Source organism: Eschrichtius robustus, chromosome 3 (genome assembly GCF_028021215.1).
Source record: "Eschrichtius robustus isolate mEscRob2 chromosome 3, mEscRob2.pri, whole genome shotgun sequence".
Lineage (NCBI taxonomy): Eukaryota > Metazoa > Chordata > Mammalia > Artiodactyla > Eschrichtiidae > Eschrichtius > Eschrichtius robustus.
Genome location: NC_090826.1, coordinates 116,008,076 through 116,029,058, shown reverse-complemented (window position 1 = coordinate 116,029,058; position 20,983 = coordinate 116,008,076). Strand labels below are relative to the sequence as shown.

Below are 20,983 nucleotides of genomic sequence, written 5' to 3'. Positions count from 1 at the left end.
ATATTTTGGAAGAGTTTGAGAAGGATAGGTGTTAGCTCTCCTCTGAATGTTTGATAGAATTCTCCTGTGAAGCCATCTGGTCCTGGGCTTTTGTTTGTTGGAAGATTTTTAATCACAGTTTCAATTTCAGTGCTTGTGATTGGTCTGTTCATATTTTCTATTTCTTCCTGGTTCAGTCTCGGCAGCTTGTGCATTTCTAAGAATCTGTCCATTTCTTCCAGGTTGTCCATTTTATTGGCATAGAGTTGCTTGTAGTAATCTCTCATGATCGTTTGTATTTCTGCAGTGTCAGTGGTTACTTCTCCTTTTTCATTTCTAATTCTATTGATTTGAGTCTTCTCCCTTTTTCTCTTGATGAGTCTGGCTAATAGTTTATCAATTTTGTTTATCTTCTCAAAGAACCAGCTTTTAGTTTTATTGATATTTGCTATTGTCTCCTTCATTTCTTTTTCATTTTTTTCTGATCTGATCTTTATAATTTCTTTCCTTCTGCTAGCTTTGGGGTTTTTTTTGTTCTTCTTTCTCTAATTGCTTTAGGTGCAAAGTTAGGTTGTTTATTCGAGATGTTTCCTGTTTCTTGAGGTAGGCTTGTATTGCTATAAACTTCCCTCTTAGAACTGCTTTTGCTGTATCCCATAGGTTTTGGGTCGTCGTGTCTCCATTGTCATTTGTTTCTATGTATTTTTTGATTTCCCCTTTGATTTCTTCAGTGATCACTTCGTTATTAAGTAGTGTATTGTGTAGCCTCCATGTGTTTGTATTTTTTACAGATCTTTTTCTGTAATTGATATCTAGTCTCATAGCGTTGTGGTCGGAAAAGATACTTGATACGATTTCAATTTTCTTAAATTTACCAAGGCTTGATTTGTGAGCCAAGATATGATCTATCCTGGAGAATGTTCCATGAGCACTTGAGAAAAATGTGTATTCTGTTGTTTTGGGGTGGAATGTCCTATAAATATCAATTAAGTCCATCTTGTTTAATGTATCATTTAAAGCTTGTGTTTCCTTATTTATTTTCATTTTGGATGATCTGTCCATTGGTGAAAGTGGGGTGTTAAAGTCCCCTACTATGATTGTGTTACTGTCGATTTCCCCTTTTATGGCTGTTAGTATTTGCCTTATGTATTGAGGTGCTCCTATGTTGGGTGCATAAATATTTACAATTGTTATACCTTCCTCTTGGATTGATCCCTTGATCATTATATAGTGTCCTTTTTTGTCTCTTGTAATAGTCTTTATTTTAAAGTCTATTTTGTCTGATATGAGAATTGCTACTCCAGCTTTCTTTTGATTTCCATTTGAATGGAATATCTTTTTCCATCCCCTCACTTTCAGTCTGTATGTGTCTCTAGGTCTGAAGTGGGTCTCTTGCAGACAGCATATATATGAGTCTTGTTTTTGTATCCATTCAGCCAGTCTGTGTCTTTTGGTGGGAGCATTTAATCCATTTACATTTAAGGTAATTATCAATATGTATGTTCCTATTCCCATTTTCTTAAATGTTTTGGGTTTGTTATTGTAGGTGTTTTCCTTCTCTTGTGTTTCTTGCCTAGAGAAGTTCCTTTAGCATTTGTTGTAAGGCTGGTTTGGTGGTGCTGAACTCTCTCAGCTTTTGCTTGTCTCTAAAGGTTTTAATTTCTCCATCACATCTGAATGAGATCATTGCTGGGTAGAGTAATCTTGGTTGTAGGTTTTTCCCTTTCATCACTTTAAGTATATCCTGCCACTCCCTTCTGGCTTGCAGAGTTTCTGCTGAAAGATCAGCTGTTAACCTTATGGGGATTCCCTTGTGTGTTATTTGTTGTTTTTCCCTTGCTGCTTTTAATATGTTTTCTTTATATTTAATTTTTGATAGTTTGATTAATATGTGTCTTGGCATGTTTCTCCTTGGATTTATCCTGTATGGAGTCTCTCTGTGCTTCCAGGACTTGATTAACTATTTCCTTTCCCATATTAGGGAAGTTTTCAACTAAAATCTCTTCAAATATTCTCTCAGTCCCTTTTTTTTTTCTCTTCTTCTTCTGGGACCCCTATAATTCGAATGTTGGTGTGTTTAATATTGTCTCAGAGGTCTCTGAGACTGTCCTCAGTTCTTTTCATTCTTTTTTTCTTTATTCTGCTCTACAGTAGTTATTTCCACTATTTTATCTTCCAGGTCACTTATCTGTTCTTCTGACTCAGTTATTCTGCTATTGATCCCGTCTAGAGTACTTTTAATTTCATTTATTGTGTTTTTCATTGTTGCTTAGTTCCTCTTTAGTTCTTCTAGGTCCTTGTTAAACGTTTCTTATATTTTCTTCATTCTATTTCCAAGATTTTGGATCATCTTTACTATCATTATTCTGAATTCTTTTTCAGGTAGACTGCCTATTTCCTCTTCATTTGTTAGGTCTGGTGTGTTTTGACCCTGCTCCTTCATCTGCTGTGTGTTTTTCTGTCTTCTCATTTTGCTTGTCTTACTGTGTTTGGAGTCTCCTTTTCACAGGCTGCAGGTTCGTAGTTCCCATTGTTTTTGGTATCTGTCCCCAGTGGCTAAGGTTGGTTCAGTGGGTTGTGTAGGCTTCCTGGTGGAGGGGACTAATACCTGTGTTCTGGTGGATGAGACTGGATCTTGCCTTTCTGGTGGGCAGGTCCACATCTGGTGGTGTGTTTTGGGGTGTCTGTGGCCTTATTATGATTTTAGGCAGCCTCTCTGCTAATGGATGGGGCTGTGTTCCTGTCTTGCTAGTTGTTTGGCATAGGGTGTCCAGCACTGTAGCTTGCTGGTCATTGAGTGAAGCTGGGTCTTGATGTTGAGATGGAGATCTCTGAGAGATTTTTGCAGTTTGGTATTACGTGTAGCTGGGAGGTCTCTTGTGGACCAGTGTCCTGAAGTTGGCTCTCCTACCTCAGAAGCACAGCCCTGATGCCTGGCTGGAGCACCAAGAGCCTTTCATCCACACGGCTCAGAATAAAAGGGAGAAAAAATAGAAAGAAAGAAAGAAAGAGGATAAAATAAAATAAAATAAAATAAAGTTAAGCTATTATAATAAAAAATAAGAAGAAAATTAAGAAAAAATTTATTAAGAAAAATTTTTTTAATTTTTTAAAATAAATTTATTAATTTTTTATAATAAAAAATAAGAAAAAAATTATTAAGAAAAATTTTTTTTTAATTTTTTAAAATAAATAATATGAAAAAACTTATTAAGAAAAATTTTTTTTTAATTTTTAAAAATAGAAAATAAGGAAAAAATTATTAAGAAAAAAAATTTTTAAGTAAAAATAAAAACAAAAACAGACAGACCCGAGGACAAATGGTGAAAGCAAAGCTATACAGACAAAATCTCACCCAGAAACATACACATATACACTCACAAAAAAAGGAAAAGGGGAAAAATTAATATATCCTGCTCCCAAAGTCCTCCTCCTGAATTTGGGATGATTCGTTGTCTATTCAGGTATTCAACAGATGCAGGTACATCAAGTTGTTTGTGGAGCTTTAATCCACTGCTTCTGAGGCTGCTGGGAGAAATTTCCCTTTCTCTTCTTTGTTCGCACAGCTCCCGGGGTTCAGCTTTGGATTTGGACCCGCCTCTGCGTGTAGGTCACCTGAGGGCGTCTGTTCTTCGCTCACACAGGACGGGGTTAAAGGAGCAGCTGCTTTGGGGGCTCTGGCTCACTCAGGCATGGGGGGAGGGATGGGTACGGATGCGGGGCGAGCCTCCGGGGACAGAGGCCGGCATGACGTTGCAGCAGCCTGAGGCGCGCCGTGCGTTCTCCCGGGGAAGTTGTCCCCGGATCACGGGAGCCTGGCCGTGGTGGGCTGCACAGGCTCCTGGGAGGGGTGGTGTGGATAGTGACCTGTGCTCGCACACAGGCTTCTTGGTGGGGGCAGCAGCAGCCTTAGCGTCTCATGCCCGTCTCTCGGATCCGTGCTGATAGCTGCGGCTCGCGCCCGTCTCTGGAGCTCTTTTAGGCGGCGCTCTGAATCCCCTCTCCTCGCGCACCGCGAAACAAAGAGGCAAGAAAAAGTCTCTTGCTTCTTCGGCGGCTGCAGACTTTTTCTTGGGCTCCGTCCCGGCTAGCTGTGTTGCGCTAACCCCTTCAGGCTGTGTTCAAGCAGCCAACCCCAGTCCTCTCCCTGCAATCCGACCTAAGCCCGAGCCTCAGCTCCCAGCCCCCGCCCACCCTGGTGGGTGAGCAGAGAAGCCTCTTGGGCTGGTGAGTGCTGCTCGTCGCCGAGCCTCTGTGCAGGAATCTCTCCGCTTTGCCCTCTGCACCCCTGTGGCTGTGCTCTCCTCCGTGGCTCCGAAGCTTCCCCCCTCTGCCACCTGCAGTCTCCGCCCGCAAAGGGGCTTCCTAGTGTGTGGAAACCTTTCCTGCTTCACAGCTCCCTCCCACTGGTGCAGGTCCCGTCCCTATTCTTTTGTCTGTTATTTCTTTTTTCTTTTTCCCTACCCAAGTACGTGGGGAGTTTCTTGCCTTTTGGGAGGTCTGACATCTTCTGCCAGCGTTCAGTGGGTGTTCTGTAGGAGCAGTTCCACGTGTAGATGTATTTCTAATGTATCTGTGGGAAGGAAGGTGATCTCCGTGTCTTACTCTTCTGCCATCTTGCCCAGACCCCCCATGTCTCTTTTTGAATTATGGTTTTCTCAGGGCATACACCCAGTAGTGGGATTGCTGGGTCATATGGTAACTCTATTTTTAGCTTTTTAAGGAACCTCCATGCTGTTCTGCATAGTGGCTGCACCAATTTACATTCCCAACAAGAGTGTAAGGAAGGTTTCTTTTTCTCCACACCCTCTCCAGCATTTGTTACTTGTAACTTTTTTTTCTTTACATTATCTCATTTAATCCACATAGTATCTTTTTAAAAATATATTTTTATTGGAGTATAATTGCTTTACAATACTGTGTTAGTTTCTATTGTACACCATAGTGAATCAGCCATATGCATATATGTCCTTCCCTCTTGAGCCTCCCTCCCATCCACCCTATCCCACCCCTCTAGGTCATCATCCTCTTTTCCATAGTGGTTGTATCAATTTACATTCTCACCAACAATGCAGCAGGATTTCCTTTTCCCCACACCCTTTCCAGCATTTATTGTTTCTAGATTTTTTGATAATGGCCATTCTGACCGGCGTGAGGTGATACCTCATTGTAGTTTTGATTTGCATTTCTCTAATAATTAGTGATGTTGAGCATCTTTTCATGTGCCTCTTGGCCATCTGTATGTCTTCCTTGGTGAAATGTCAATTTAGGTCTTCTGCCCATTTTTTAATTGGATTGTTTGTTTGTTTTTATATTGATCTCCATGAGCTGTTTGCATATTTTGGAGATTAATCCTTTGTCTGTTGTTTCATTTGCAAATATTTTCTCCCATTCTGAGGGTTGTCTTTTTGTCTTGTTTATGGTTTCCTTTGCTGTGCATAAGCTTTTAAGTTTAATTAAGTCCCATTTGTTTATTTTTGGTTTTTTTCTATTACTCTAGGAGGTGGGACCAAAAAGATCTTGCTGTGGTTTTTGTCAAAGAGTGTTTTTCCTATGTTTTCCTCTAAGAGATTTATAGTGTCTGGTCTTACATTTATGTCTTTAATCCATTTGGAGTTTATTTTTGTGTATGGTGTTAGGTAGTGCTCTAATTTCATTCTTTTACATGTAGTTGTCCAGTTTTCCCAGCACCACTTATTGAAGAGGCTGTCTTTTCTCCATTGTATGTTCTTGTTTCCTTTGTTGTAACTTAGGTGACCATATGTGCGTGAGTTTATCTTTGGGCATTCTATCCTGTACCATTGATCTATATTTCTGTTTTTGTGCCAGTACCATACTGTCTTGATTACTGTAGCTTTGTGGTATAGTTTGAAGTCAGGGAGTCTGATTCCTCCAACCCCATTTTTCTTTCTCAAGATTGCTTTGGCAATTCAGGGTCTTTTGTGTTTCCTTACAACTTGTAAAACTTTTTGTTCTAATTCTGTGAAGAATGCCATTGTAGTTTGATAGGGATTGCATTGAATCTGTGGATTGCTTTTGATTCTTCCAATCCAAGGACATGGTATATTTCTCCATCTGTTTATGTCATCTTTGATTTCTTTCATCAGTATTTTATAGTTTCCTGAGTACAAGTCTTTCACCTCCTTATGCAGGTTTATTCCTAGGTACTTTATTCTTTCTGTTGCAATTGTAAATGATAGTGTTTCCTTAATTTCTCTTTCTGATTTTTCATTGTTGGTGTATAGGAATGCCAGAGATTTCTGTGCAGTAATTTCGTATCCTGCAACCTTACCAAATTCATTGATTAGTTCTATTAGTTTTCTGGTGACATCTTTAGGATTTTCTATGTATAGCATCATGTTATCTGCAAACAGTGACAGTTTTACTTCTTCTTTTCCAATTTGTATTCTTTTTCTTTCTTTTTCTTCTCTGATTGCCATGGCTAGGACTTCCAAAAATATGTTGAATAAGAGTGGCAAGAGTGGACATCCTTGTCTTGTTCCTGATCTTAGTGGAAATGCTTTCAGTTTTTCACCATTGAGTATGGTACTTGCTGTGGGTTTGTCATATATGGCCTTTATTATATTGAGGTAGGTTCCCTCTATACCCATTTTCTGGAGGGTTTTTGTCATAAATAGGTGTTGAGTTTTGTCAAAAGCTTTTTCTGCATCTATTGAGATGTTCATATGGTTTTTATTCCTTAATTTGTTAATGTGGTGTATCACATTGATTGATTTGTGTATATTAAAGAATCCTTGCATCCCTGGGATGAATCCCACTTGACTGTGGTGTATGATCCTTTTAATGTGTTGCTATATTCTGTTTGCTAGTATTTTGTTCAGGATTTTTGCATCTATGTTCATCAGTGATATTGTCCTATAATTTTCTTTTCTGGGGATATCTTTTTCTGGTTTTGGTATCAGGGTGATGGTGGCTTTCTAGAATGAATTTGGGAGTGTTTCTCCCTCTGCAATTTTTAGAAGAGTTTGAGAAGGATCAGTGTTAGCTTTTCTCTAAATGTGTGATAGAATTCACCTGTGAAACCATCTGGTCCTGGACTTTTGTTTGTTGGAAGATTTTTAATTACGGTTTCAATTTCATTACTTGTGATAGGTCTGTTTATATTTTCTAATTCTTCCTGGTTCAGTCTTGGAAAATTGTACCTTTCCAAGAATTTGTCCATTTCTTCGTGGCTGTCCATTTTATTGGCATAAAGTTGTTTGTAGTAGTCTCTTATATTCCTTTGTATTTCTGCAGTGTCAGTTGTGATTTCTCCTTTTTCATTTCTAATTTTATTGATTTGCGTACTCTCCCTTTTTTTTCTTGATGAGTCTGGCTAAGGGTTTATCAATTTTGTCTATCTTCTCAAAGAACCAACTTTTAGTTTTATTGATCCTTGCTATTGTTTTCTTCATTTCTATTTCATTATTTCTCCTCTGACCTTTATGATTTCTTTCCTTCTACTGACTTTGGGTTTTCTTTGTTCTTTCTGTAGTTGTTTTAAGTGTATGGTTAGATTGTGTATTTGAGATTTTTCTTGTTTATTGAGGTGATATTGAATTGCTATAAACTTCCCTCTTAGAACTGCTTTTGCTGCGTCCCATAGCTTTTGGGTTGATGTGTTTTCATTGTCATTTGTTTCTATGTATTTTTAAATTTCTTCTTTGATTTCTTCAGTGGTCTCTTGGTTATCTAGTAGTGCACTGTTTAGCCTCCATGTATTTGTGTTTTTTCAGTTTTTTTTCCTGTAATTGATTTCCAATCTCATAGTGTTGTAGTCAGAAAAGATGCTTGATACAATTTCAATTTTCTTAAATTTTCCGAGGTTTGATTTGTGTCCAAAGATGTGATGTATCCTGGAGAATGTTTCGTGTGCACTTGAGAAGAAAGTGTATTCTGCCACTTTTGGGTGGAATGGTCTATAAATATCAGTTAAATCTATCTGGTCTATTGTGTCATTTAAAGCTTGTGTTTCCTTATTTATTTTTTGTTTGGATGATATGTACATTGGTGTAAGTGTGGTGTTAAAGTCCCCTACTATTATTGTGTTACGGTCGATTTCTCCTTTCATGGTTGTTAGCATTTGCCTTATATATTGAGGTGCTCCTATGTTGGGTTCATAAACATTTATAATTGTTATATGTTCTTCTTGGATTGATCCTTTGATCATTATGTAGTGTCCTTCCTTATCTCATGTAACAGTCTTTATTTTAAAGTCTATTTTATTTGATATGAGTATTGCTACTCCAGCTTTCTTTTGATTTCCATTTTCATGGAATATCTTTTTCCATCCTTTCACTTTCAGTCTGTATGTGTCCCTAGGTCTTAAGTGGGTCTCTTGTAGACAGCATGTATACGGGTCTTATTTTTGTATCCATTCAGCCAGTGTGTGTCTTTTGGTTGGGACATTTAATACATTTACATTGAAAGTTATTATTGATATGTATGCTCCTATTACCATTTTTTAAAATTGTTTTGGCTTTGTTTTTGTGGGTCTTTTTCTTCTCTTGTTTTTCCCACCTAGATAAGTTTCTTTAGCATTTGTTGTAAAGCTGGTTTGGTGGTGCTGAATTCTCTTAGCTTTTGCTTGTCTGAAAAGCTTTTGATTTCTCGTTAAATCTGAATGAGATCCTTGCTGGGTAGAGTAATACTGGTTGTAGGTTTTTCTCTTTCATCACTTTAAGTATATCCTGCCACTCCCTTCTGGCCAGCAGAGTTTCTGCTGAAAAATCTGCTTATGGGTATTCCTTTGTATATTATCTTTGCTTTTCTCTTTCTGCTTTTAATATTTTTTCTTTGAATTTAATTTTTGTTAGTTTGATTAATATGAGTCTTGCCATGTTTCTCCTTGGGTTTATCCTGTATGGGACTCTCTGTGCTTCCTGGACTTGGATGACTATTTCCTTTCACATGTTAGGGAAGTTTTCGACTATAATCTCTTCAAATATTTTCTCAGACCTTTTCTTTTTCTCTTCTTCTTCTGGGACCCCTATAATGCAAATGTTGGTCCATTTAGTGTTGTCCCAGAGGTCTCTGAGATAGTCTTCAATTCTTTTCATTTTTTTTTCTTTATTATGCTCCTCAGCAGTTATTTCCACCATTTTGTCTTCCAGCTCACTTATTCGTTCTTCTGCCTCAGTTATTCTGTTATTGATTCCTTCTAGTGAATTTTTCATTTCAGTTATTGTGTTGTTCATCTCTCTTTGTTTGTTCTTTATTTCTTCTAGATCTTTGTTAAATATTTCTTGTATTTTCTCAATCCGTGCCTCCATTCTATTTCCAAGATTCTGCATCATCTTTGCTATCATTACTCTGAATTCTTTTTCAGGTAAATTGCATGTTTTCTCTTCATTTATTTGGTGTTGTAGGTTTTTTACCTTGCTTCTTCATCTGTGACATATTTTTTTTGCCATCTCACTTTTTTTTTTTTTTTTTTATTAATTAGTTGGGTGGTGTTCCTGTCTTACTTGCTGTTTGGCCTAAGGCTTCCAAAGCTGGAATTTGTAGGCTATTGGGTAGAACTGGGACTTGGTGCTGAGTTGAGGACCTCTGTGAGACCTCAGTTTGATGAATATCCCCTGGGGTCTGAGATTCTCTGTTAGTCCAGTGGTTTGGACTTGGAAGTCCCACTGCAGGAGCTTCTGCCCGACCCCTGGCTCATAAACCAAGGTCCTGCAAGCCGTGTGGGGTGGCAAAAAAAAAAAAAAAAAAAGAGAGAGAGAACAATAACAAGGTAAAAAATAAAATTGGACTAGGAAACTAACAGATATGTTAGAAAGAACATAAAAATAAAAATATAAATGAATTATCAACTGGAAGGTACAACAGTACCACAATAGTAAAAAAGAGGAGGAGGGAAAAAAAAAAAAAGGAAAAAAAAGAAAAAAAAAAGGTGGAAAAGGCCTTGACTGTGGAGGGTGGGGCCTAAGCAAGGGCGAGGTTTGGGCAGTGGGCAGGGCCTATGCTTAGGACCCACAGTGCTGGAAAAGGCTCTGGGAGCAGTGAGGGGTGGGGACTAGGCTCAATGGAACAGAGGTCTCAGAGCACAGGGGACCTCACCTGGGAGCCCAGCGGGCTTCCTGGGCTTGAGTGGGCGGGGCAAACGCCCTCCTCTCCTCTCCTGCTCCTCCCTCCCAGAGGGCCCCTCCTGCCTGCCTCTCCTGATCTCCCTGACCTCCCTCCTATGCCCCCAAGGACCCACGTGGCCTGGAGGGGCCTTTGGAGGGCACGGCATTGGCCTGGGAGCTCAGCAGGCTCCCTGGGCCCGAGTGGGTGGGGCAATCGCCCTCCATTCCTCTCCAGCTCCTCCTCCCAGAGGACCCCTCCCACCTGCCTCTCCTGATCTCCCTAGCCTCAGGGGTGCCAATCCTGTCTGGCCTCCCCCTTCAGTCCCCCCACATCCTACCCATTCATTTCAGGGTTTCTCCGTCTCTTTGGGCATCAGGGTCCTCCACCAGCAGCAGGCAGGCTCCCTAGTTGTGGGGAGATGGTAACTTGGTGTCTTCCCATACTGCCATCTTGACTCCGCCCCCTTGTAGTCTTTTTAATGATTGCCATTCTGACTGGTGTGAGGTTACACTTCATTGTAGTTTTGATTTGCATTTCTCTAATACTTAGCAATATTGAGCATCTTTTTATGAGTTTGTTGGCCATCTATATGTCTTCTTTAGAGAAATGTATATTTAGATCCTCTGCCCATTTTTTGATTGGGTTTGTTATTTTGATATTAAGCTGTATGAGCTGTTTGTGTATTTTGGAAATTAATCCCTTGTTGGTAGCATCATTTGCAAATATTTTCTCTGAGGCCATAGGTTGTCTTTTCGTTTTGTTTATGGTTTCCTTTGCTATGCAAAACTTTAAGTTTACTTAGGTCCCATTTGGTTATTTTTGTTTTCATTTCCATTACTCTAGGAGACTGATCCAAAAAAAATATTGCTGCAATTTATTTCAAAGAGTGTTCTGCCTATGTTTGTGATAGGTGTTTTATAGTATCCGGTTTTACATTTAGGTCCTTAATCCATTCTGAGTTTATTTTTGTATATGGTGTTAGAGAATGTTCTAATTTGATTCTTTTAGATGTAGCTGTCCAGTTTTCCCAGCACCACTTATTGAACAGACTGCCTTTTCTCCATTGTATATTCTTGCCTCCTTTGTCATCAATTAATTGACCATAAGTGTGTGGGTTTATTTCTGGGCTTTCTATCCTGTTCCATTGATCTATATGTCTGTTTCTATGGCAGCACCATACTGTTTTGATTACTGTAGCTTTGTAGTAGTCTGAAGTCAGGGAGCGTGATTCCTCCAGCTCCATTCTTCTTTCTCAAGATTGTTTTGGCTATTTGGAGTCTTTTGTGTTTCTATACAAATTAAAAATTTTTTTTCCAGTTCTTTGAAAAACGCTATTGGTAATTTGATAGGGATTGCATTGAATCTGTTGATTGCCTTAGGTAGTATGGTCATTTTAACAATATTGATTCTTCCAATCCAAGAACATGATATACCTTTCCATCTGTTTGTGTCATCTTCAATTTCTTTCATCAGCATCTTATAGTTTTCATTTAAGGGTATTTTTAATCATATTGAAGAGAGAAACTTCAGAGAGGCTATCAAAGGATATGATATCTAAGCTAAATATTGTAGAATTGTTTGAATTTTCAGACCAGGTAGATTATTTACTAAATTTGGACTTCCTTAAGGCAGATTTGTTTCAAATACTGGCTCTGTCATTTGCTAGGCGACTAATAACTTAAATACTAGGAACCTCTGATTCATCATCTATAGAATGGAAGAAATACCTTTTATCCCAGAGGATAGTTAACAGAACTCATTTTGATCTAAATGATCAAGGATGCCCCTGAGAATTTCAGAACACAAAGTTACCTGCCTTTAGTGAGATACACATACTTGTCTACAACAGAGGTGTTTGGTCCTACAGGGCAAATTCCATGGTCTTTGTCAAACTCACATATACACATTCATGTGGGATGGATTCCTGGAACACTAACAAAAGTTAATACAGCCATACCTTGTTTTATTGCACTTCACTTTCACTTTCTTGTGCTTTCCAGATATTGCTTTTTTTTTTTTTTTTTTTTTACAAATTGAGAAATTGAGGGTTTGTAGCAATCCTGTGTAGAGCAAGTCTCCTGGTGCCATTTTTCCAAAACATTTGTCACTTTGAGTCTCTGTGTCATGTTTGGCAAGTCTCATAATATTTCAGGCTTTTTCATTATTCTTATATTTGTCATGGTGATCTGTGATAAGTGATGTTACTATTGAAATCATTTGGAGTGCCATGAACCGCGCACCCATATAAAATGGCGAATTTCTTTGATCAAGTTGTGAATGCACAGAAAAGCGTTTTAAAGGAATTTTAAAATGTTACACCAGTGAACCTATGAATAACAAAGCAAAACAGCCGTATTTTTGATATGGAAAAAGTTTTAGTGGTCTGGATAGAAGGTCAAACCAGCTACAATAGTCCCAGAGTAAGGCCCTAACACTTTTCAATTCTGTGAAGGCTGAGAGACATGAGAAATCTGCAGAAGAAAAGTTTGAAGTTAGCAGAAGTTGGTTCATGAGGTTTAAGAAGCCATCTCTATAACATAAAAGTACAAGGTGAAGCAGCGAGTGCTGCTGATGTAGAAGCTGCAGCTAAGTTATACAGAAGATCTAGCAGAGACGACTGATAAAGGTTGCTACACTCAACAACAGATTTTCACTGAAGATGAAACAGCCTTATATTGGAAGAAGATGCCATCTAGGACTTCCATAGCTAGAGAGGAGAAGTCAGTGCATGGCTTTAAAGCTTTGAAGGATGGACTGACTCTCCTGTTATAGGCTAATGCAGCTGGTGACTAAGTTGAAATCAGTGTTCACTGACCACTCTGAAAATCTGAGGGCCTTTAAGATTGCTAAATCTACTCCGCCTCTGCTCTTGTAAATGGCACAATAAAGCCTGGACGACAGTGCATCTGTTTACAACATGGTTTACTGAATATTTTAAGCCCACTGTTGAGACCTACTGCTCAGAAAAAAAAAAAAAAAAAGATTCCTTTTAAAATATTACTGCTCATTGACAATGCACCTGATCACCTAAGAGCACTGATGGAGACGTACAACGAGATTAATGTTATCATGCTAACACAAGATCCATTCTGCAGCCCAGGGATTATTATTTAAGAAATACATTTCACAAGGCTATAGCTGCAATAGATATGATTCTTCTGATGGATCAGGGCAAAGTCAAATAAAAACCTTCTGGAAAGGATTCACCATTCTAGATGTCATTAAGAACATTCCTATTTCATGGGAAGAGGTCAACATACCAACATGAATGAGAGTTTGAAGGAAATTTGAAGGAAGTTTGATTCCAACCCTCATGGATGATTTTGAAAGGTTCATGACTTCAGTGGAGGAAGTAACTGTAGATATGGTAGATATAGCAAATGAACTAGAATTAGAAGTGGAGCCTGAAGATGTTACTGAATTGCTGCAATCTCATGATGAAACTTCAACGTATAATGTGTTGCTTCTTATGGGTGAGCAAAAAAAAATGGCTTCTTAAGATGGAATCTGCTCCTGATGATGCTGCTGTGAATACTGTTGAAATGACAACAAAGGATTTAGAATATTACACAAACTTAGTTGATATAACTGTGGCAGGGTTTGAGAAGTTTGGTTCCAATACTGAAAGAAGTTCTACTGTGTGTAAAATGCTATTGTCGGTGAGGAAAAAAAATTCTTGTACCCTCCTGGATTCTTCAGCTGGTCTAAGAATTAAATTGACATGAGACAGATTAACAGAAGTAAAGCAAACAAAAGTTTAATAGCATGTATACATGGGAGAGACCCAGAAAAAGTGAGTAACTCACCAAGATGGCTGAAACCCTTACCTTAAATACCATCTTCAGTTAATGACAAAAGAGGATGTTGGGGGTAGTTGTTTGGGACTTCCACTGGGGAGAAAGACAATTCACATGAAGATAGAAAAACAAATATTTTGGTAAACAAATGTTTTCTGGGCATGCAGAGAGGATGGGACACAGCATGGACTCTGATCTCTGGGCCCTGCCAAGTTTTCCTCCACTACACCTAGCTCATATTCTTTGCAGATACCTCTGATGAGGCCTTTATTCTGGGAACAGCCCCTTTATCTAAATTATTTATGCAGCTAAAGGGGAGGTGAAAAGAAAGACTTACAGACTCTTCTGTTTCTTAAAAATAATCAACATAAACTAATCCTCATGCCAGAAAGACATATTTTGGGGTGGCAAACTTTGTTCCCCTACACTATCAAACAGCAATGCATGCTATAGAGAGATTTTCCATGAAAGGAAGAGTCAGTCAATCCAGCAGACTTCATCATTGTCTTATTTAAGAAATTGCTACCACCACGCCAACCTTCAGCAACCATCACCTTCATCAGTCGGCAGCCATCCATATCCAGGCAAGATCCTCCTCCATAAAAAAAAGATTATGACTCACTGAAGATTCAGATGATGGTTAATGTCTTTTTAGCAATAAAGTATTTTTGATTCAGGTATGTACATTAATACATTAATTAATACATTAATTAATGCTATTGCATTAATAGACTACAGTATAGTATAAACATAAGTTTTCTATGCACTGAGGAAACAAATAAATTGTGTGCCATTTTATTGCAATATTTGCTTTATCACAGTGGTCTGGAACTGAACCCACAATATCTTCAAGGTATGCCTGCACTGGAATGCAAACAGATCAAATACAAAGGCTGACATATCAGGCACTCAGAAATGCACATGCTCTTTTTTATTTATTTATTTATTTTTACTTATTACAAACTTTAATTAAAGCCTATTCTCTAATCTGACATTTAAGTGAAATAGTAGATATAAAAAAATGTCTTTACGATTGAGTGTTCTCCCCAAAATCTCTTCTGTGACTGAGGTTGTAAAAAACTCTCAAACTATAATTTTACTCCCTGCCGTTCATCATGATGGTGCTTCTAGCGCTCTCTGGATTTCTAGTCTGTGTATAGATGCCTATGTAGGAAAAAGGACATCAAACTTGGAGTAATTAATTGCACTTAATCCCATAGGACCCAATCATTGCACAAAACATGTGGAATCAGCTAATGTCAAATTTGCTTATTACTGAAGATAGTCAATGTGGAACAGAGCTTGCTTGAGTGGATGATATGGATAATTTTGGACATGTGCTAAATATCTTACATAGATCTTCTCATTTAATTTTCAGAATAACCCTATGAAGTAGCTACTCTGATGATCCCCCTTTTTTTAAAAACATCTTTATTGGAGTATAATTGCTTTACAACCGTGTGTTAGTTTCTGCTTTATAACAAAGTGAATCAGCTATACATATACATATGACACCATATCTCCTCCCTCTTGTGTCTCCCTCCCACCATCCCTATCCCACCCTTCTAGGTGGTCACAAAGCACCGAGCTGATCTCCCTGTGCTATGTGACTGCTTCCCACTAGCTATCTATTTTACATTTGGTAGTATATATAAGTCCATGCCATTCCCTCACTTCGTCCCAGCTTACTCTTCCCCCTCCCCATGTCCTCAAGTCCATTCTCTATGTCTGCGTCTTTATTCCTGTCCTGCCCCTAGGTTCTTCAGAACCTTTTTTTTTTTTTTTTTTAAGATTCCATATATATGTGTTAGCATACGGTATTTGTTTTTCTCTTTCTGACTTACTTCACTCTGTATGACAGTCTCCAGGTCCATCCACCTCACTACAAATGACTCAGTTTCATTTCTTTTAATGGCTGAGTAATATTCCATTGTATATATGTGCCACATCTTCTTTATCCATTCATCTGTCGATGGACACTTAGGTTGCTTCCATGTCCTGGCTATTGTAAACAGAGCTGCAATGAACATTGTGGTACATGTCTCTTTTTGAATTATGGTTTTCTCAGGGTATATGCCCAGTAGTGGGATTGCTGGGTCGTATGGTAGTTCTATTTTTAGTTTTTTAAGGAACCTCCATACTGTTCTCCATAGTGTACCAATTTACATTCCCACCAACATGCACATGCTCTTTGATCTTGCCATTATTCAGACTCTCAATGAGATATCCCAATCCTTCCTTCACAACATGGTGCCAGGAATAACTTTTGCCCCTTCCTTCCACCTTTCTTTCCAGTAAGAACTTTCCCTTCAACTCTTGGCATAGAGTACACCTGCTCCTTCCTCTCTCTTGTTCTCCAACAACTCCTGCCTGTCCACATGCACTCACGCTGGGTGTGAATGCATATCTCATTTCAGGGTCCCAACCAAGAATTGGGGGTGGTGACTCAAAAGACAGGAATTCACTAAAGAATATAGGTGAGAGTGGGAGAAGAGCCCCTCAGACGGGAAGAGAAAAAGGGATGCAGCCCATAGCAATGTGACACAGTGTGAGTGAAGGGAGAAATATATAATCAGGGTCATCTCATTGTTTATCTTATCTCTTTCTTCTTCAAGGTCACCAAGGCCAGGAAAAGCAAGGAACAACCATTCAATCCTGAATCATATTTGGAAACCTGATTAGAGCTGTTCTTCTAAAAACCTGGATATCATTAATATTGATGTTTATGGAGCTAAGATCTAAGTACAGAAAAAAAAGTATATATGTATACATATGGTGGAAATACCACAATATATATAGTAGCCATTAATTCTTAGGAATGGGGTGTTTTTCATTTTTTTAATACTTTTCTGTACCATCTCAATGCCTAATTTTGCATCTATAACTTTTATAATTTGGAAAACATAATAAACATGATTTTTCCTAAAGACATGCCTCCGTAGGAGTCTAGTTCGTTGCTTAAAAGCAAATAGCCTGTGGGCTGCAAATCAGATAGGGACACTTAAGACCCAAGCAATATTTGGATTTATACTTTGGTTGGGATCTTTACAGACTATAACTCTGGTCAAGAATGAACAGGTTGAACAAGCTGTGCCCTGCTCAAAGAAACCCAAGAAGAAGGCAGAGCAGCTGAAATCCAGTCTGTGCTTCAATTGCCAACCCCTATCCTAGGGTGGAGTTGCTTTAGTCCAAAACAATGATATCTTTTCAGAATTGATCTCCTGGAGGGGCCATAATTGGGTAATTTGTGTACCAAACAAGGCAGCTTCTGATGATTTGCATGAAGTCACTAGTGTATGTTGGAAGTAATTCTAGCCCTGTCTGATGTGAAATAACTGGTTCCACTTACTTATTCAGGTACTAACAGGTAAGTAGCTCTCCAGCTATACTGCCTGGTTCTCACATGTGTGGATCCTATGAGGAAGTTACTCCAGGCAAAGACTTGCATTAGGCAAACACTGACGAATAATTAATTTAGTTTGGAGTACAATGGCGGAAAGTAGATAGCTAACACTGAAATTTACAATGTATTTTTTTACATGTATTTTATTGAAGTAGAGTTGATTTATAATGTGTGTTAATTTCTGCTGTACAGCAAACTGATTCAGCTATGCATATGAATGTATTCTTTTTTGTATTCTTTTCCATTATGGTTTATTACAGGATATTGAATATAGTTTCCTTACAGTGTATTTCTTGATCACGTATTTGGTATCTGGTGTTTTGCAATTATTTTGTCATTTAATCTTATATTAGCTCTAGAGGGTTGATAGTGTTCTTCTTTTTACTCTCCTAGTAAGAAAAATAAGGAACAGAAGGTAAGATCATGTTCCTAATGATTAGAACAGTTCCATCATAACAAGAATTTCCTTCATGCCACTTTATTGTCAACGCTTCCTCCAATCCAAGCTCCTGGCAACCACTGATATAGCTTCTTAACTTAAACTTTTCCCTTTTCCAGAGTTTCCTAAAATGGAAGTTAAAATGTACGTAGCATTTTGAGTCTGACTTCTTTCACTTAGTATAGTATGTTTAGGATTCATCCATCCACCTAGTTGTGTGTATCAGTTTATTCCTGTTTATTGCTGCATAGAATTCAATGTGTGGGCCCACCAAACTTTGCTTATCCATTTCCCAAGTGAGGAACAATTGGATTGTTGACACTTTGACATATTTACAAATAAAACTGCTGCAAATATTCCCATGCAGATTTTTGTGTGAACCTGTGTTATCATTTCAATGAATAAAAATCTCGGGGTGAGACTGTTGGTTCACATGGTAAATGTATTTCAAATATATAAGAAATTGCCAAACTGTTTTCTAAGGTGGCTGTAGCATTTTTCATTCCCCTGAGCAATGTGTGAGAATATCAGTTGCTCTGCATCCACCTCAGAGTTTAGCATTGTAGGTGCATGTTAATTTTAAAAAACAAAGAAACTATCCAACTTTTTTGCCAAGTAGTGTACCACTTAACATTCCTGCCACCATTGTATGACGGTTCTAATTCCTCCTCATCTTCATCAGCCCCTGGTATGGTCAATCTTTTTAAATTTTAGTCATTCTAATTGGTGCATAGTGGTATCTCACTGTAGTTTTAATTTGTATTTCCCTAAAGATAAATTAGGTTGAGCATCTTTTTATGTCCTTATTTGCCACCTATGTATTTTTTTTTTTTTTTTTTTTTTGCCCATCTTAAAAATTCAGCTGTTTGTTTGCGTAATACTGAGTTTTGAGAATCCTTTATAAACTCTGGGTACAGGGTCTTTAGTGGCTATGTGACTAGCAAATATTATGTCTCAATCTATGGCTTGCCTTTTCATGATTTAAAGGTAACTTTTGAAAAGACATGTTCATTTTGGTGAAGTTTAAATTATCACAAAATTTTCTTATGTAGATTTTTTTAATGCTTGGGGAAAAAATCAAAAGAAGAATGTGACACATGAAAATTATATCAAATTCAAATTTCAATGTCCACCATACAGTTTTATTGGAACACAAACCTTCTCATTCATCTATGGATTGTCTATGGCTCCTTTTGTAGCCAGTGCAAGGTTAAGCATTCGTAACAGAGACTCTAGGGCCCGCATAGTTTAAAATATATACTATTTGGTGCTTTACAGAAAAATTTTGCCAACCCCTCTTCTGGAACCTCAGTGGTCTTCTAGTACACTTAAACATAAGAAAAAAGTAAATTTTATATTAACTTCATTTTTCAGATTATCAGTGAGGTTGACAATCTTTTCATGCTATAAATCTTTGTTATTTGATTTCCTGTGAATTTGGTTATTTTTACTCATCTATATTAACTTGTGTAACTACGTATAGTGCATATTTTCCATTAATCATTTTATTCATTCAACAGATATTGAACAACATAATATCCCTGAGTATTTACATAGAGCAGAGCCCTGTCCTGGCTGTGGGCTGCAATGAATGAGAAATACATTTCTATTGTGATAAGATGTTGAGATTTTGGAATTGTTTATCCAGGAATTATCCCATTCTGACTAACCTGGGTTTGGGAAGGAACCTGTGTACTGCTGCTCTCTGGTAACTCACAATCTGATTGAAGAGGCTGTCTGTATTAGGTATTCTTCAATTAAATGCTGTTTAGAACAGTTGATCTGAATTGATCCATTTCATTTCAATTTTTGACCTTAATAACCTGGATGGAGAAAAAATATATATAGTCTGAGATGAAGTTGATCAATTACCCCTTCAATGCTTCCACTGTCCTCCTAAAGTGCATCTTTCTTTTCTTCTCATAAAATTATCTTCTTCCCTTCCTCCCAGTACATTGTTCACTCTTGAATCACTCTCCTGAAGTTAAATCTGGCTTGAGATATACATTCCTACTTAACAAGGGCACGTATGCCAGTGTCTCAAGTCTCCACCCCACTCTTAAAAAGGGAGACAGCAGCCAGTGCAAACAATGCTAAGAAATGGGGAAGAGGACCAAGTAGTGGCAGCAAGATGTACTGGTATGAGGGAGAGATGAAAAGTCAGCAGTAGGGGTTTATCCTGACTCAATTTCCCTGGACTATGTTAGGTGCAAGGAATTGACTTTGAGAAATGTGTCCTCAAGTTATACCTGGTCTGTGTCTACTTTTATATACATCTCTCAGAATAACTTGTCCAACTTTGGGCAAACCGCCTGCATTAGACTTAGTGTTGAACACTAAGTGTTCAACAGTTTGTCGGGTTGTGTGGGTACCACAGCATGTGTCTCTGCCTTATGAAGTCCATGTCCTTTTAACTGTGTGTCTGGGATGTGGATTTCCTAAAAGGAAGCGCCTAAGTTCTGTAAGCTGTAAGTGTACTAAGTATCAGGGTCTTCCACACCATATCCTCTTCAATAGCACCTGTCCAGTTCGCCGAAAGCAAACACAAAACATTATCCTTTTGGAGAGTTGACTTTCCTCCGTGAAGTTCTCACCTTAATGAAACTATGAACTTCAGGTTTCAGCTGTAGTTTTTCTCCAGCTTTTGACAGCTTGAAGAATGTAAGTTGAAGTTTATCCCCTTCTTTACACTGGATTTTGTTCTCTTTTCCAAACACCAATACTTCCATCCTTCATGTGTTGTCATTTAGGTCATATAATATATGATACTTCTGTTCTGCTTTCTGCAAAAATAAAATCAACACCCAACTTTTGGTAATCTGATTAAGGAATGCCACATCAATCAGACATCAGAAGTGCCAGCAACAGCCTCCAGAAAGAGATATAAGGGAAAAATTACAGGTTGAATCTGGCACGTATACAGCTAGTAGATGTTAGCAACTTCAAGTAGAGAAGATAGTTATGTTTTTCTTAGATCCTATTGCCTCTTACATCCATCTTTCCAGTCCCAAGCTCCCTTCCCTTAGGAGGCTAGGGTGGCCGTGTGCGCCAATAATTGGTAGGGCCAGTAGTCAGAATAGGCAGGGGAAAGAAATCCCAGAGTTGGAGGGCAATCGCTTAAAGCAACAAATCCAAGAGACACATGAGAAAATGATGCAAGACCTACTGAAGAGTCTAAATAAGAGTTAGGAATGAGGAGGAGCACAATGTCACCCCCAAATATGGCACTTTGACATGTGGATTTTGAGCTAAAGGCAATTAAGAACCAGCAGACTCAGGAAAACCTTTTTACATCTC

General features: G+C 38.2%; 1 protein-coding gene across 2 annotated transcripts in view; it reads left to right on the top strand.

Moving 5' to 3' along the window:
• LOC137762755 (interferon-activable protein 203-like) overlaps positions 1–16,775 on the top strand; it is a 51,077-nt gene extending 34,302 nt beyond the window's left edge. For both annotated transcript variants that reach the window (XM_068541087.1, XM_068541086.1), the window contains one exon: positions 16,460–16,775. In XM_068541087.1, the coding sequence (XP_068397188.1) occupies positions 16,460–16,522 (63 nt within the window). In that variant the 3' untranslated portion in view covers positions 16,523–16,775. The remainder of the gene's footprint in view (positions 1–16,459) is intronic.
• Positions 16,776–20,983: the final 4,208 nt, after the last annotated feature.